General features: G+C 36.7%; 1 protein-coding gene across 1 annotated transcript; it reads left to right on the forward strand.

Moving 5' to 3' along the window:
- The first annotated feature begins 4709 nt into the window (after positions 1-4709).
- Positions 4710-15221, forward strand: LOC107779493 (delta-1-pyrroline-5-carboxylate dehydrogenase 12A1, mitochondrial). The gene is made up of 16 exons (XM_016599940.2): positions 4710-4950; positions 5900-5979; positions 6309-6412; positions 6628-6695; positions 6860-6917; positions 7041-7154; positions 7504-7587; positions 7993-8097; positions 8396-8509; positions 9470-9601; positions 9692-9781; positions 9924-10013; positions 10441-10650; positions 10745-10855; positions 14709-14788; positions 14880-15221. The coding sequence occupies exons 1-16, from the start codon at positions 4880-4882 to the stop codon at positions 15016-15018; spliced, it is 1650 nt and encodes a 549-aa protein (XP_016455426.1). The 5' UTR covers positions 4710-4879; the 3' UTR covers positions 15019-15221.
- The last annotated feature ends 523 nt before the right edge of the window (positions 15222-15744 follow it).

Genomic DNA, 15744 nt, shown 5'->3' on the forward strand with positions numbered 1-15744 from the left:
ATCCTGAAATTGGCCAAACCCGACCCCCAGGCCCACATCTCGGAGTCCGATAAAAATCACAAAACTAGAATACTTACACTCTCACGAGTTCATACATATCGAATACATCAAAATTCGACTACAAACGACCCCTCAAATCCCTAAATCAAAGTCTCCAATTTCAAGCTCTAATCCCCAATTTTAGGCTTTAAATCCCATAAATTTCATGTCTAATTAGGTAGAAATCACAATAGAATTGAGTATTGAGTTCAAAAATCTTACCTCCAAGTGTTTCCCTTCGATTCCCTCTTCAAACCTTCTCAAAAAGCTCCAAAATCGCTCAACAATGGTGGAAATAGACCAAAAATCGCGAAGGCCACTATTTAAACATTCTGCCCAGGCAAAAATTCCTTCTCCGCAAACGCGGTCAAAGCCTCACGTTCACGAAGCACAAAATTCTATTGACCAATTAATCCTCTTATGCAAACATGACATCCATCTCTCGAACGCGAAGCTTCAGCTTCCCAGTCCTTCAGTAACGCGACACACCAACGCGAACGCGAAGAACAAACTACCAAGCTACTTTAATTACTCCACGCGAACGCGGGACCTACATCACGTTCGCGATGCACACTCAGCCTCACCCTTCGCGAACGCGAAGGGCAATTCTCTTGCCTCACTTTGCATCTCTTCGCGAACTCGAGGACACTCTCGCGAACGTGAAGAGCAAAACTCTGTAGAAATCTGCTACTTTCAGAACAAGAATTTGATCAGTTTAACCACCCGAAACTCACCCGAGGCCCTCGGGACCTCAACCAAACATGCCAACATATCCCATAACATCATTCAAACTTGTTCCAACCTTCGGAACACTCAAAACAACATCAAAACATCAAATCATCATCGAATTCAAGCCTAAGAAATTCCAAAATTTCCAAATTCCTCTTTCGATCAAAATGTCTATCAAACCTCGTCCGAATGACCTGGAATTCTGCACACACATCACAAATGATACAACGTACCTACTCCAATTTTTGGAATTTCATTCTGATCCCGATATCAAAATCTCCACTACCAACCGAAAAACGCCGAAATTCCAATTTCGCCAATTCAAGCCTAAATCTACCCCAGACCTCCAAAACCCATTCCGATCATGCTCCTAAGTCACAAATCACCTCCCGAAGCTATCCGAATTATAAAAACCAAATTTCGAGATCGTTTACTAACAAGTCAACGCCCGATTGACTTTTCCAACTAAAAGACCAACTTAAGAGACTAAGTGTCTCATTTCTCTACAAAATCACTCCGAACCCAAACTAACCAACACGATGCGATGAAATACAGTTCAATAACATATAAAGAAGAAAAAATGGGAGAAACAGAGTGGTAACTTATGAAACGACCGGCTGGGTCGTTACACCTAGGCTACAGATTTGTATTGTCTTTGTCACTATTTGAGAAAATCAAATTGATGAAAGGGGTTGTTCTTAAAAATGTAAAATAAAAGCAATAAATATTTTTAGTTTTTTTATAAATAAAAATAGATGTTGGAATACTTTGAATCAACAAGATAAAACCATTACAATAATATCAAAATTCTATTACACATTTCTCAAGTTAATGAAATGATTGTTTATTTCTAATTCAACCAAATCACATAAAAGTAACCAGTTAATAACACCTCTTTCGATTAATGTAGTCAATTGATTAACAGTGAAACAGAGATCTTGTTTAAAGAATGATTACTTATTTCTAAGTAATCACTCCACCTAATAATAATATATAAATAGCACCGCTCGCGCTTAGTATTATCAATTTATTGACAGTTAGTGACATTAAACAATAATTGACTAATAACACCTCTCTTGATTAGTGTAGTTAACCAATTAGTAATGACTTCAAATAAGAATTATCTTAGTTGAGTGCACCAAGTGAGAAAAAACCTCTTTCGATTAGCCTTTACTAAATCAATAAACTTGTTCAAATCTTTCTCTTCTCCCGAAAAAGAAATAAAATAACAAGACAAAGATTTCAGTAAGTGATATAATTATATCAAATAATAGAAATAATCAATATCAAATACCTTGGTGTTAATGATGATAAAGAGAAAATCTTAACATAAGAAGATAATAAAATTAAGATAATTATTATAATACTTTTATAGCTTCATCTAGTATCCCAACCAAAGAAAATTACTCTATTATGGAGAAAACATAAAATAGAAAAATACTATTCCTACAATAAGAGAAATAACTTTTAAAACTAAAACAAAGCTAATTAAAGTTGGTGTTCTCTGCACAAGAATGGTTCTCCCCTACTGAAAAGTCATGTCTATTTATAGGAAATTATGTCGGTAAACTTCTTAGGGATGTCATCCGTGGATTGGGGATGACATCCCTACCTCTTGAATTAATTTCTTCCACTTCTCAACTCTTTACACGGATGACATCCTTAGAATTGAGGATGACATCCTTATATTGGGGATGCCATCCTTGGCTTTTTTGATGTCTCTGCTTGAACACTCTTCTTTCTTCTCTTTTTCTTTTTCTTTCTTTTCCTGCAATATTTTTTAATAACTTATACAAATATTGAAAAAAAAGTCATATCTATAAACAAAGTATTTGTTTAGTTAATATAATATATAGCGAAAAACATACATAAATATACTTATCAAGATACTTACTGGTACATGGGATCAGTTGTACTCATATTTCACTCAAATGCGTACAGATATTTGTGAAAGAGCAGCTGCGGAATTTGAGAGTAGCATTGAAGACGTACCAGCACTTCAGATACAAGCTATCATTTGTTCGTAATAGATTAGACGTTATAAATTCGTTTATTTAAATTCAAACAGATAATGTATTTTTCCTCAAACTAAAATTGTACTCTAAATCAGAGTGACTCATAATTTATACTATCAGTCCTTGAGGTAGTTGTATTGAATTCTTTCACAATTTTATTTATTATATTGATGATTTTTCATTATAGTAGTAACTTATATTGTTTGGCTTATCTAGCTGGTTGGCTTAGGTGCAATCACGACATTTGTAGGATTTTGGATCGTGTAAGTTTATTATACAATAACAAGTAGAAACTAGACAAGTGGACAAATAGGAATACATAGGAATATCCCTTTTCCTTATTTTTGATGTATATATACTTGTACAAAACATTGAGAAAGATATCAGAAGAAAGAATTTTCTACAATTCATGTCTTTCATACAATTTCATCAATTATAGACTTAAATGATTGGATTATTAGTATATAGCATAGTCAAAAGGGGACATGCGGTCATATAGTCATAGGTTTGATAAAATACGTACCCACTAACGTAACGTATACGTTCTCCAAATTAAAATTTCTAAGATTTTGAGAAATCAAGTCTTGAAATATTCTTGGGAAACTTACACAAATATCTCATGTAAGTTTCAATTTACCAACCTCTAACCATTAGTCATAAGCTTACCAAAACTAGCCAAGCACATATAAAAATAGAAAAACTAAATAAATAAAGTTCTTTATCTCGAAGAATCACATGCAAAAAACTCCTTCCATATTTTTAATCGTGATTAGCAATATTAGATGCAAGGCGGAAAGGAAATTTCATGGATGAGTAGCAAATAAGGTGATGAAATATAAAAAAAAAATACAATATTCCAAAAATCTAAACAAAAAAGGAACTTTTTTCAATGGGTATAGTTGAAATTCATTGAAAACATATAGATAAGTAAATATAAATTTGAGGAAGATTGGAGGTGATTTGGACTGATTTTGTATCAAAATTCATAATTAAATCGAGTTTAAAAAAGTTTTTCTGCGACACATGTGTCAAACATGTATCACGCATGTATCTCACACACATGTATACATGAATATATATGTGATATATAATTGATACAAATATGATACATATGTGATACACAAATGATACATAGTGTGATACACATATCATTTTTTTTTCATGTTCAATTTTTACTTCGAATTTTCAATTCAAACCACCTCAAAACTTCACCAAATCACCCCAAAACTGAGATTCGAACTCTTTAAGATGTATCCAATCTATTCTAATAACACCCACTCAAAAAAAAAGCAAAAAATTGACCTAATTTTACTACAAATAGCTAATTGACTAATATTAGTAATATTTGGCTAATATTAGTAATATTTTAATGAATTGACTAATTTTTGTAATGAGTTACTTGTAAATGCACATAGCTGGTAATTTTCTTCGCATCTTTTTTCAATTTTTTGGTCTACTTACAATTTAAAACCTGACATAAATCATTGTTCGATTATTTTTTAATTTTAAAGCAGCTTGAAATTAATATTTTGTGGAGATTTTAAATTCATAACATTCAACTTGATAAATGAATAAGTGAATAGCTATATAAAATCAGGCTAGAAGTTGATCAAGATAAATACTTAAGACCAAGTCATACCTCTTTTTGGTATCAGTCTCAAAAGCAATCAAAACGGGCGAAGTTCGGATTCAAAAAACAGAATAAATTCATGGAAATCAAACCATTATACCATGATTAAAAAAAAAAAAAAAAAAAAAAACAAGGCCAACAACTACATAGGCCAAAACAAACACGTCACCAGTCAAAAATAAGAAAACACTGCTCTAGACACGTAATCGTACTACTAACTATTTTTAAGAACTAACTTCCAAAATGTTTTATAAAAATAAAAATATTAAAAGTGGAAGTTGCAATTCAACGGCAGTGAATCACGCAACAAATATATGACCAACACGTGATTCTCTGATTGAAACAAACAAAAAGTACAGAAACTTCTACCTATTTTGTACTCATTTCCGCATCTAATACTTCTTTAACCTAATTATATAAGCTTTATAATCAGTGGCTCTATCACTCTCTACTCAATTCAATCATCATGTATCGAGTAGCCGCATACAGGCAGTTGAAGATTAGAGTTTCTTGGATCAGTTCATTCAATTCTACCAGGTATTTGTGTTATTGCATCAGTTACAAAAAAAAAAAAAAAGGTTGATCACTTTGAATAAGTTGTATATTTTTCTGGGTTGGTTTCATTTATTTTGAGCAAGGCGAATTGGGATTGGATACTAGTTGGATGCTTGAAAATCTACAGTAGCAACATCACCTTAATGCCGAACTAGTTGATCGAAGCGATTACATTTCTAAAAAGAGAGAATTTTTTTTATGTGAAAATGGTGTTTTAAGGAGAAACTTTTTGGGTAAAAATGTTTTACAAGTTACTGTTCAACTAAAAGTTAGTAACGGTCGTCAATTGACTTAACAATTGGATGATTATTTGGTTATTACTTTTGAATTTACAATGCCAAACTATGCTCATTCCACTTGCCGCATGCTTTGGAGAGCATGTCACAATGCATTTGTTGTTGTGAGGATTCATTATAATTTGATTTGTTTTACAAGCTATCGACCTTTTTTTTGGCTTTATGGGCTAACCGCTGTTGTAGAATCTGAAGTCCCTTTCATTTTTTTAGTTAAATGCAATTTTTGCGGGATGAAGATTTTCTTTCTTCTTATTGAGAACGGATACTAATGTTCGCTTTTAAAATCTCATTCTTTCTCTCTCTCTTTCTTTCTTTCTTTCTTTCTTTTTCTTTCTTTTGTGCGTCTACATTATGTCATGATATGGGCTAATTATCCATGCAAGTGATGCTTAGCTTAGATATTCTTTTCTGCTAAAGTATGACTCTGAGCTAATCAATAAACATGTATGGACCAAGCATTCGGGGTGTTGTTTTAAAGTCATTCTCATATCGAACTTGTAATGAACGTTCATATCTCACAATTATTTATAATTTCCACAAGATCAATTAGTTCATATGATTTGGCTTTATTGACATTTATTCTAGTTCCTTATGTTCTTCACTTAGTGCATTTAATTTAGTCTTTTATAACGCAGATCAAATCATACTTTGCCCTTTGCTACGGTAAAAGCTGAAGAAATATCAGGCTCTCAACCTGCTGAAGTCCACAACTTGGGTATGTAAATGTTCTTTTCAGCTAGCTGCTGAAAACGGTCATTGATATGTAGTTAGTTTCTGTCTAGGAATAGATGCATATAGTTGTGCAAAGATTTTTAGTAAGTTTTGAATCCTCTTTATCTCCTTGTGTGTGTACCATATACTTGGAAAAGCAAAAAGATGTGTGTTAGCAAGCAAGATAACAGAGACGCTAAGAACGTTTTACATCACTACCGTTCACCCCTTTTATTTTTCGAAATGTGTTCTGTAGATATACAAATAGCAAACTCTTGTCTTGGTTCTAGTTTACCTCTACATCTAATTGGCTGGTGGTTTTCATCCATCCAGTGCAGGGGAAGTGGACAGGATCTTCTAGTTGGAATACAATATTGGATCCCTTGAATGGGCAACCATTCATTAAAGTTGCAGAAGTAGATGAATCAGAATTGCAGGTACATAATTTGGATGCATCATAGTTCTTTGGGCTGTGTTTTTCCAGACGAGTCTTTGAACCTTTGGAGTCTGTTATTCTATCCAAATGGCTTGCTACTTTATGGCCAGTTACTCTTTCGGTCATATAAAGACTTTTCCGTTCTTTTATTCAGAAATCTTTAACATCTAAGATTTCAATATGATGATTTTACAAGTCTTTTTATTGCCTGTGCAGCCATTTGTGGAGAGCTTGTCCAAGTGCCCGAAACATGGTCTACATAATCCATTCAAAGCACCAGAAAGGTTTGATTTTAATTGTGTTTTGGTCTTTTTCTTGGCTTTTTTTTCTCGCTGAAGTTGTCTAGCTGAACCGTGTGGGGACCAGCCTTTAGTGTCTTGTGAGTTTTTGTCGAAAGGAAGAAATGACGACTTTAGAAAAATGAATTGAGTGACACCATTTTTCTCAGGTACCTAATGCTTGGAGACGTATCTACAAAAGCAGCTCATATGCTTGGCTTGCCTGAGGTAGTATATAACTCAAGCAAGGATGCTGGTGTTCTCTTAGCCTATTTGACAAATACTTTATGATATTCATAAATCATAATTACTTCTTATCCTCTTAATGATTTGCTTCTTTATGTCTTTCAGGTTTCTGACTTCTTTGCTAAGCTAATACAACGGGTGTCTCCTAAGAGTTACCAACAAGCTCATGGTGAAGTTTTTGTCACACAGAAATTTCTGGAAAATTTCTGTGGTGATCAGGTAGATTATTCCTTCTACAACTATTACCTCATATGCTACATTATACAGGGGCTGATTTAGAAAAAAAATTGTTTTAAATCATGGCGCAACAATTCAGTTGGCTAGCTTTCACATCCATGTGATTCTATTGCTGCTTTATGTTATTTCAACAGTTTTTTGTCTCTACTCATCGGTTGCTTCCTTTTATTTTTACTGTTATGTTAAATGTTAGCTTAATTGACTCTGAACATTTGAAAGCTTAATGGACTTCAGGTTCAGCGAGAAGGACTTATTTCACATAGGATTCATTTCTCCATTTTCTTTAACACAAATGTCAGATCGAACAATGAACCCTTGATTTATTTGGCAGGTTCGCTTTCTAGCTAGGTCTTTTGCAGTACCAGGAAATCATCTGGGGCAGCAGAGCCATGGTTTTCGCTGGCCTTATGGACCTGTAAGGCACCATTCTGGCTGTTGTTGACTAGATTTAATGAAAGTGTTAAACAAAAATATCTTCTGATGCTATCTTTCACTTTGAAACTGAGATCTGAAGGTGCAGTTTTGTAGCTAAAATCACTAAAACTCTTGAATTTATCGAAATAAAATTCTTCACTATTTCTGAATGGTGTTAAGTTTTGTTATATGTCAGCTGGAATCATTTTTTATGAATGTCTTCCTGCTAATCTAAGGATTTGACTTAGCCTGCTTTTGGTCACATTGGTCATAGTGGTAAAATTTGCAGCACATAAGTTATTGTTTCTTACATTCTCCTGTTGACTTTCTTATGTGATTGAAGGATATTTTGTACTTCAATTATTAAAATTTCTCACTGTACCTGATTTTAAACTTTATTTTATAGGTGGCGGTTATTGCTCCCTTTAATTTTCCCTTGGAGATTCCTGTACTTCAGATGATGGGAGCGTTATATATGGGGAATAAGCCTGTCCTTAAAGTTGATAGCAAGGTGGGTCATGCAAATTTTTATAGGCTCTATATAGCATGCAATTTCACTTACTGGACAAGGCCTAGCTAAGAAGCAAACTTGACTCTCATCTATCAAAGAATCAAAAATTGCAAAATGACTTTTACATACTCCTCTTTTTGTCAAATTAACAAAATGTGCAGAAAATTGGAAGATTTCTGTGCTACTCAAAAAAATTGGAAGATTTCTGTTCCTATTCTATTTTTCTTTCTGTTAATAACTCTATTTAAAAAAAAAATTCTGATATGCTTCTTATAGTTAGACTTCCATTGTTGGTTAGGTATGTGTTGTTATGGAACAATTTCTTCGACTGCTTCATGATTGTGGGTTACCTGCGGATAACGTGGATTTCATAAATTCAGATGGAAAGACGATGAACAAGCTACTCATTGAGGTTAGTTTCTGAAATTGGCTTCTCTGGGCCACTTATCAGTAAGAAATGGCAAATGACAATTACAAATTTTCGTTCAAAAACTTTCTGTCCCTTGAGAATAATTTCCTTCTCCAAATCTAGCTTTCTTTTAAATTAATTTTTACTTTTCCTTGTCAAGTTTAGTATTTATACATGCCTCAAGGTATGGTCAGTCTTTTGCCAAGGTTTCACGAATGGTCAGTCTTTTACCAAGGTTTCAAGAATCAGTCGGGGAAAAGTATGGAAGAGCTTTTCGATTCTCAAACATTTTCTGGTGGAAAAGAAGACTTTGATGGTTGGATTAAATCGACGAAATAGTTCAATATGATTTGGAGGAAGAAGGACAGTCTTTTTGTCTAGACCAGGGTGGGGGTTTGTTTCATTTGTGCAGCCATTATTATCCTGTTCCTTTTGAAAGATAGATGTCTATGAGGTATGAAGCTGCTGTGAGCCATCCGTTTCTTTCGAGATCTCTAGGACCCTAGGACTTATGCATGGTTTCCTAAATGCTCATTATTTGGATCCAGCAAAATTACACTAAGTTTCAATTTTGTGTATGCATGTGTATCCAAAAGATAGAATTATTCACCAGTACTGGAATAAACTGGTTCTGGTAGAGTGAATGGATAAAGAGGATCCATGTACCTAACGCCAACTAGTTTGGGATTAAAGCTATTGACATGTATATCCAAAATATCTCCTGACTCGTTTCACTGGAAATAATACTGAAATGGAATATACTTGTGAAAATTGCTACTAATTATGCTTTTATATGCAATAATGCATTTTGATATCAGGGTAGGGGAAGGGGAAGTGTGTGTCTGTGATTTGTTTCTCTTTTTTTTTTTTTAAAGTTTGCAGAGGTTTACGTTTGCTCTATTTTGTAGATTGAAGTGAGTTTTTATTTACCTGAGATAGATTTCTTTCATTTTGTATTTCTAGGGAAAACCGCGCATGACTCTCTTCACAGGTAGCTCAAGAGTGGCAGAGAAGTTAGCTGATGACCTAAGCGGTCGAGTCAAACTAGAAGATGCTGGATTTGACTGGAAGATCCTTGGGCCCGATGTCCATGAGGTTTACATAATCAGTTATCGACAGGCTTCATTGCACTTTGGAAAAGCTTTTTTCAAGTTTTATTTACTTGTGATTATTTGCTTTCGACAGGTGGATTACGTTGCATGGGTTTGTGATCAAGATGCATATGCATGTAGTGGTCAGAAGTGTTCAGCTCAATCAATATTGTTCATGCATGAGGTATCCTTAGTCCTTTTCTATCTTTTTCTCCATGGAAATTAAATGCTTAGAGATAAATATTTTGTGGTTTTTATAGGCATTGTAAAAGGTGAAATTTCATTCAGATAACTCTCTTTTCTAACTATCATTTATGTTGATGCAGAATTGGGGTAGAAGCTCTCTCTTAGACAAAATGACCGAGCTTGCTGCAAGAAGAAAGTTGGATGATTTAACTATTGGTCCTGTCCTTACGGTAAGAATGCCTAATGCTCAAAGTGTTAACTTGGAGATTTGACTATCCATCATTTGATGGTCTAGATCCTAGAGTGTTGGACTGACATTAGATACGATTTACTAGAGGTTTGAAAAGCATCAATACCTTTGGTCTGAATCTGTCTGTGGACTCTTTTGGATATTCAGAATTCACTCGAACAAGTGTAGAAGTTTTGTCGGGAGTCCATCGTAACATGTTAAATCAAATCCATGACTCTGTGAGATGGAAACTGAATGTTTTATCTTATTGGGTTCCTGCTCATTGTTTGTTAGGATGATTACAATACTAACTATACTTGCATTTTCTGCTCCTTTCCATTTTCTTGGACTAAGCATTCTTGGTGGTATATTGTCAAGTAATGCCAACAATCCTGCTGGACATAATTGTTAATGTATTTTTTTTACAGGTTACAACTGAAGCAATGCTAGACCATGCGAAGAAATTACTTCAGATACCTGGATCAAGACTGCTCTTTGGTGGTGAAGCCTTACAAAACCATTCTATCCCTGCAATTTATGGAGCCATTAAACCCACTGCTATTTTCATACCACTTGAAGAAATACTCAAAAAACAACATTATCATCTCGTGACCAAAGAGATTTTCGGGCCATTCCAGGTAATAGAATATTCTGAATTACATATTAAATGTCAAGTTGGGTTATTTTCTCACAGTTCGTCTTATCTTGCTGGTGTGTGCTTTTTCTTTCTAGGTTGTTACCGAGTACAAAGATAATCAACTTCCGCTGGTTTTGAACGCCCTTGAAAAGATGCATGCACATTTAACAGCTGCTGTGGTTTCAAACGACATACTGTTCCTGCAAGTAAGATAATGTGCTAGTTACTCTTTTTCAGATATGAGTTGACCTTATTTATTTGCGCACACATTTAGCAACACATTCTTCTACCTGCGTGCTAATACTTATATTATCAAATATGAATACCCGGGAGTAACAAGATTGAAATATCTGTTGCTCTGTTCACATCCAAGTAAAACTAGCAGAAAATATTTTAGGAAGTCTTTCTCTAGACCAGCATCTGGAATTCCAATATGATAATTTTTATCCCTTGATTGGATGAATCTGCAGAAGAGGAAGATTAATATAGCGTGTGTCCAGGAGACTAGGTGGGTCGGATCGAGGGCGAAAAACGTGGATGGGTATAAGTTGTGGTACTTTGGTGTCCTGAGGGGTAAGAATGGAGTGGGTATCCTGGTAGATAGCCATCTTACAGAGTCCGTGGTAGAGGTCAGACGGGTGAATGATAGACTAATGACTATTAAGTTGGTGGTGGGTGAGGGTACTTTAAATGTCGTTAGCGCGTACGCTCCGCAAGCAGGCTTGGATGAGGATATTAAGAGGCATTTTTGGGAGGGGTTGGATGAGATTGTTCGTAGTATACCGTCTTCTGAGAGGTTATTCATAGGAGGAGATTTCAATGGTCATATTGGGTCATCTACAGGTGGGTACACTGAGGTGCATGACGGCTTTGGTTTCGGGGAGCGGAACGGAGGGGGCATTTCGCTGTTGGACTTTGCCAAGGCTTTCGATCTAGTCATTGCGAACTCGAGTTTTACGAAGCGGGATGAACATTTGGTTACTTACCAAAGTTCGGTAGCGAAGACTCAGATTGACTATCTCCTCCTCAGGAAATGCGACAGAAGGTTGTGCGAGGACTGCAAGGTTATCTCCGGTAAGACCCTCTCAACGCAGCATAGGCTTTTGGTGATGGACATTTGTATTAGGATAAGGAGGAAGAAGAGGTCAGTACAAGGACGCCCCAGGATTAGGTGGGGCGCCTTAACTAAGGATAAAGCTAAGGAGTTGGAGGGAAGGTTATCGGCAATGGGAGCTTGGAGAAGTAGTGGGGACGCAAACACAATGTGGTCGACGACGGCGGACTGTATAAGAAAGGCGGCGAGAGAGGTGTTAGGGATATCTACGGGCCGCAATGGTGGCCACAAAGGAGATTGGTGGTGGAATGCAGTTGTCCAAGGTAAAGTGGAAGCAAAGAAGGCGGCTTACCTGCGGTTAGTAGGGAGCACTGACGAGGAGGAGAAGAGAGAGAACAATCAAAGGTATAAGGTAGCTAGGAAGGAGGCGAAGATGGCAGTGACGGAGGCTAAGACGACAACTTTTGCTCATCTGTATGAGGAACTAAGGAACAAAGGTGGGGAGAAGAAGTTATTTCGACTCGCTAAGGCGAGAGAGAGGACAACTCGGGATCTGGACTAAGTGAGGTGCATAAAAGATGATGACGGCAAAGTTTTGATGGGAGATGACCAGATTAAGAGGAGGTGGCAGACATACTTTCATAAACTTCTAAGCGAAGAAGGGGATCAGTACCGGGGGAATTGAGGAATGTCGACAGTCACCATGAATTAAGTAATTGTAGGGACATTGAGATCGACGAAGTAATGGAGGCAATGCGTAAGATGAGAGGGGGCAGAGCTACCGGGCCAAACGAAATTCCGGTTGAACTGTGGAGGTGTGTGGGTAGAGCAGGCTTGGAATGGCTTACTGCATTGTTTAGTGTTATATTCAAGACTAATAGGATGCCTGAAGAGTGGAGGTGGAGTACAATGGTCCCGTTGTATAAGAACAAAGGTGATGTCCAGAGCTGTAACAACTATAGGGGCATCAAATTACTAAGTCATACCATGAAAGTTTGGGAGAGAGTGGTAGAAATGAGAGTGCGAAGGACAGTGTCTATTTCAGACAACCAGTTCGGGTTCATGCCGGGGCGATCTACCACAGAAGCTATCCACCTTATTAGGAGGATGGTGGAACAGTACAGGGATAGGAAGAAGGATCTCCACATGGTGTTTATTGATCTGGAGAAAGCGTACGATAGGGTTCCTAGGGAGGTCTTATGGAGCTGCTTAGAGGATAAAGGGGTCCCGGTTGACTATATTAGGGTGATTAAAGACATGTATGCTGGAGCTAAGACTCGGGTTAGGACAGTAGGAGGCGACTCTGAACATTTTCCAGTTGTTACGAGGTTGCACCAAGGGTCTGCGCTCCGCCCATTCCTATTTGCCCTGGTGATGGATGCACTGACTCATCATATCCAAGGGGAGGTGCCATGGTGCATGCTATTTGCTGATGAAATTATTCTAATTGACGAGACACGAGGCGGCGTCAACGAGAGGCTAGAGATTTGGAGACATGCTCTTGAGTCTAAAGGTTTCAAGTTGAGCAGGACGAAGACGGAATACCTCGAGTGCAAATTTGGAGTTGAGCCGACGGAAGCGGGAGTTGAAGTGAGGCTTGACTCTCAAGTCATTCCCAAGAGGGGTAGTTTCAAGTACCTTGGATCGATTATCCAGGGGACCGGGGAAATGGACGAGGATGTCACACATCGTATAGGGGTGGGGTGGATGAAGTGGAGGTTAGCGTCAGGAGTCTTGTGTGACAAGAAAGTGCCACTGTTACAAAAAGGTAAGTTTTATAGAGCAGTGGTTAGGCCTGTCATGTTATATGGAACTGAATGTTGGCCGGTAAAGAACTCACACATACAGGGGATTATGGAGGTCGAGCATTAAGGTTGTAGGTTAGGGGAAAGTTGTGAATATTTCTACAGCACAATAGAGTGAGACTAGTCAGTTAGGAGTTAGACTAAGAATGTCATTGGTCGTCTATTGATGCAGGGCTTTACCTGCTAGTTTTACTATACTTGCCATATATTTCGTATTTCGTATTCTGTATTTAATATCTCTTATATTGCGGTTATTTTATTATGCATTTTTATGGTACTAATATATCGGCTCCTGTTGCTTTTTTGAGCCGAGGGTCTCCTGGAAACAGCCTCTCTACCCTTCGGGGTAGGGGTAAGGTCTGCGTACATATTACCCTCCCCAGACCCCACTTGTGGGATTATACTGGGTTGTTGTTGTTGTTGTTGTATAAAATATACTAACTCACAAAGGTTAAGTGAAAAATATGAGGGCAAATTGAAAATCAACAAACCATAAAACAAATTAAAACTTGAATAAAAATAAATAAAAGCTTATTTCAGACAAGTAGCTAATTTTTAAATTCCCGACGGCATCATCAAAAAGTTATTGGATCCAAACGCACACGCAAGTATATGCGATCGACAAGTAATTGTAGAATCAAAGAGCCATGAAAAAGGATGAAATTCTGCTCATCTCAAATCTATATACCTTGAAGTTCAGAAATATAAGGAGACATTCGATTAGTCCTACATAGGCTCTGGACAGTACTGGAGAAAATTGGACTATATTGCTATAAGGTTATACCCAGTCAAAGCCAGTCAGGGCTGAATGACCTCAATCGATTCTGTCTAATTTGCTACACATGTTTATTGTAGGTCCCATATTTACATTAAAGGCATGTTGACCTAGTGAAGTTTGGAATCGCGGATATGGGAGCTTAGCCCTTTATAATACATTAGCTTACTGAATTGTTGGCATTGTTGGGAGCTTATAATATAGCATTAACTTCATGCATCATAGCATACAGGATTGCTGTATTAACTGCTAATGGTTATTGTGCTGAGAAATCTAGCTATGCTTTGTTGTTAAGATGGCTGGCATTTCTGTAGTTGAGAAGTTTCATTAGCTATACCTATGGACACGATAATGTGGTTATTGCAGCAGCGTACTGGGTATTGGATCACAAATGAATCATGTAAAATTGTTAATTCGCTTTTCAGGAAGTAATTGGAAATTCAGTTAATGGAACTACTTATGCTGGATTGAGAGCAAGAACAACAGGGGCTCCACAGAATCACTGGTCAGCAACTTCTTTATCTTTTTTTCTTGATTGTAAATTGTTATACACCTATTTAGTGGATTAACTGTGCTAAACTATGCCCCAACTGTAGGTTTGGTCCAGCTGGGGACCCAAGAGGAGCAGGAATAGGTACTCCAGAAGCTATAAAACTTGTATGGTCTTGCCACAGAGAAGTCATATATGATGTTGGTCCCGTGCCACTCGGATGGAAAACTCCAGCATCTACTTGAGGAACAACTGCAACCACTTAAAGCACTCGAGGATCGCATTAAGGAAGCCTAACATGAGAATGCTTTAGAAAGAATCCACTTGAGGTGTACTGGAAGAAATGCTTGGGTTACATGAGATCAATTGGATGTTATTTGAATGCTTATGTTAATGCAAACTTATGAGCAGCTTATATAAATAAGAGAGCGGTTTTCGTATTCTAAAATAGTATCTTCATCATTTTCTATGATTCTATTCTAGGACCGTTATATATACTGTCAAAAACAACGATATACTGATCTCGCTTTTCAAGCTGTTCCCAGCGATCTCCATGAATTTCCAAAAGTTGGTGAGACAGTATGGTTGTGGCTTTATAATTTGTCATTAACTTCAGACTTGTGCGAAGCTCATCATCATGAGTCGTTTATTTCGTAGACAATACAATGATGCAAAAAAAAAATTAATTAATTAATTGAATTCTATGTGAAATAATATAGAATCACAAAACAATTAACGTTGATTGGTAACAAAAATAACAAATTTGCAATCAAACAGCACTACTTTGTATGAGATTTAATATCAAATTGTTTTCAACCTACGAGTAGTCAAATTAAGGCGGAGATGCCGAACCTCAAAGGTTCAATTCTCACAGTTTCATGTCCAACTTCTGTGTTGATATTCTCTATTTGTGCTAAATACCTTAATTTACACTTGTTGGCGATAGGCACTCTGTGTTTACACCAAATCAT

Source organism: Nicotiana tabacum, chromosome 8 (genome assembly GCF_000715075.1).
Source record: "Nicotiana tabacum cultivar K326 chromosome 8, ASM71507v2, whole genome shotgun sequence".
NCBI lineage: Eukaryota > Viridiplantae > Streptophyta > Magnoliopsida > Solanales > Solanaceae > Nicotiana > Nicotiana tabacum.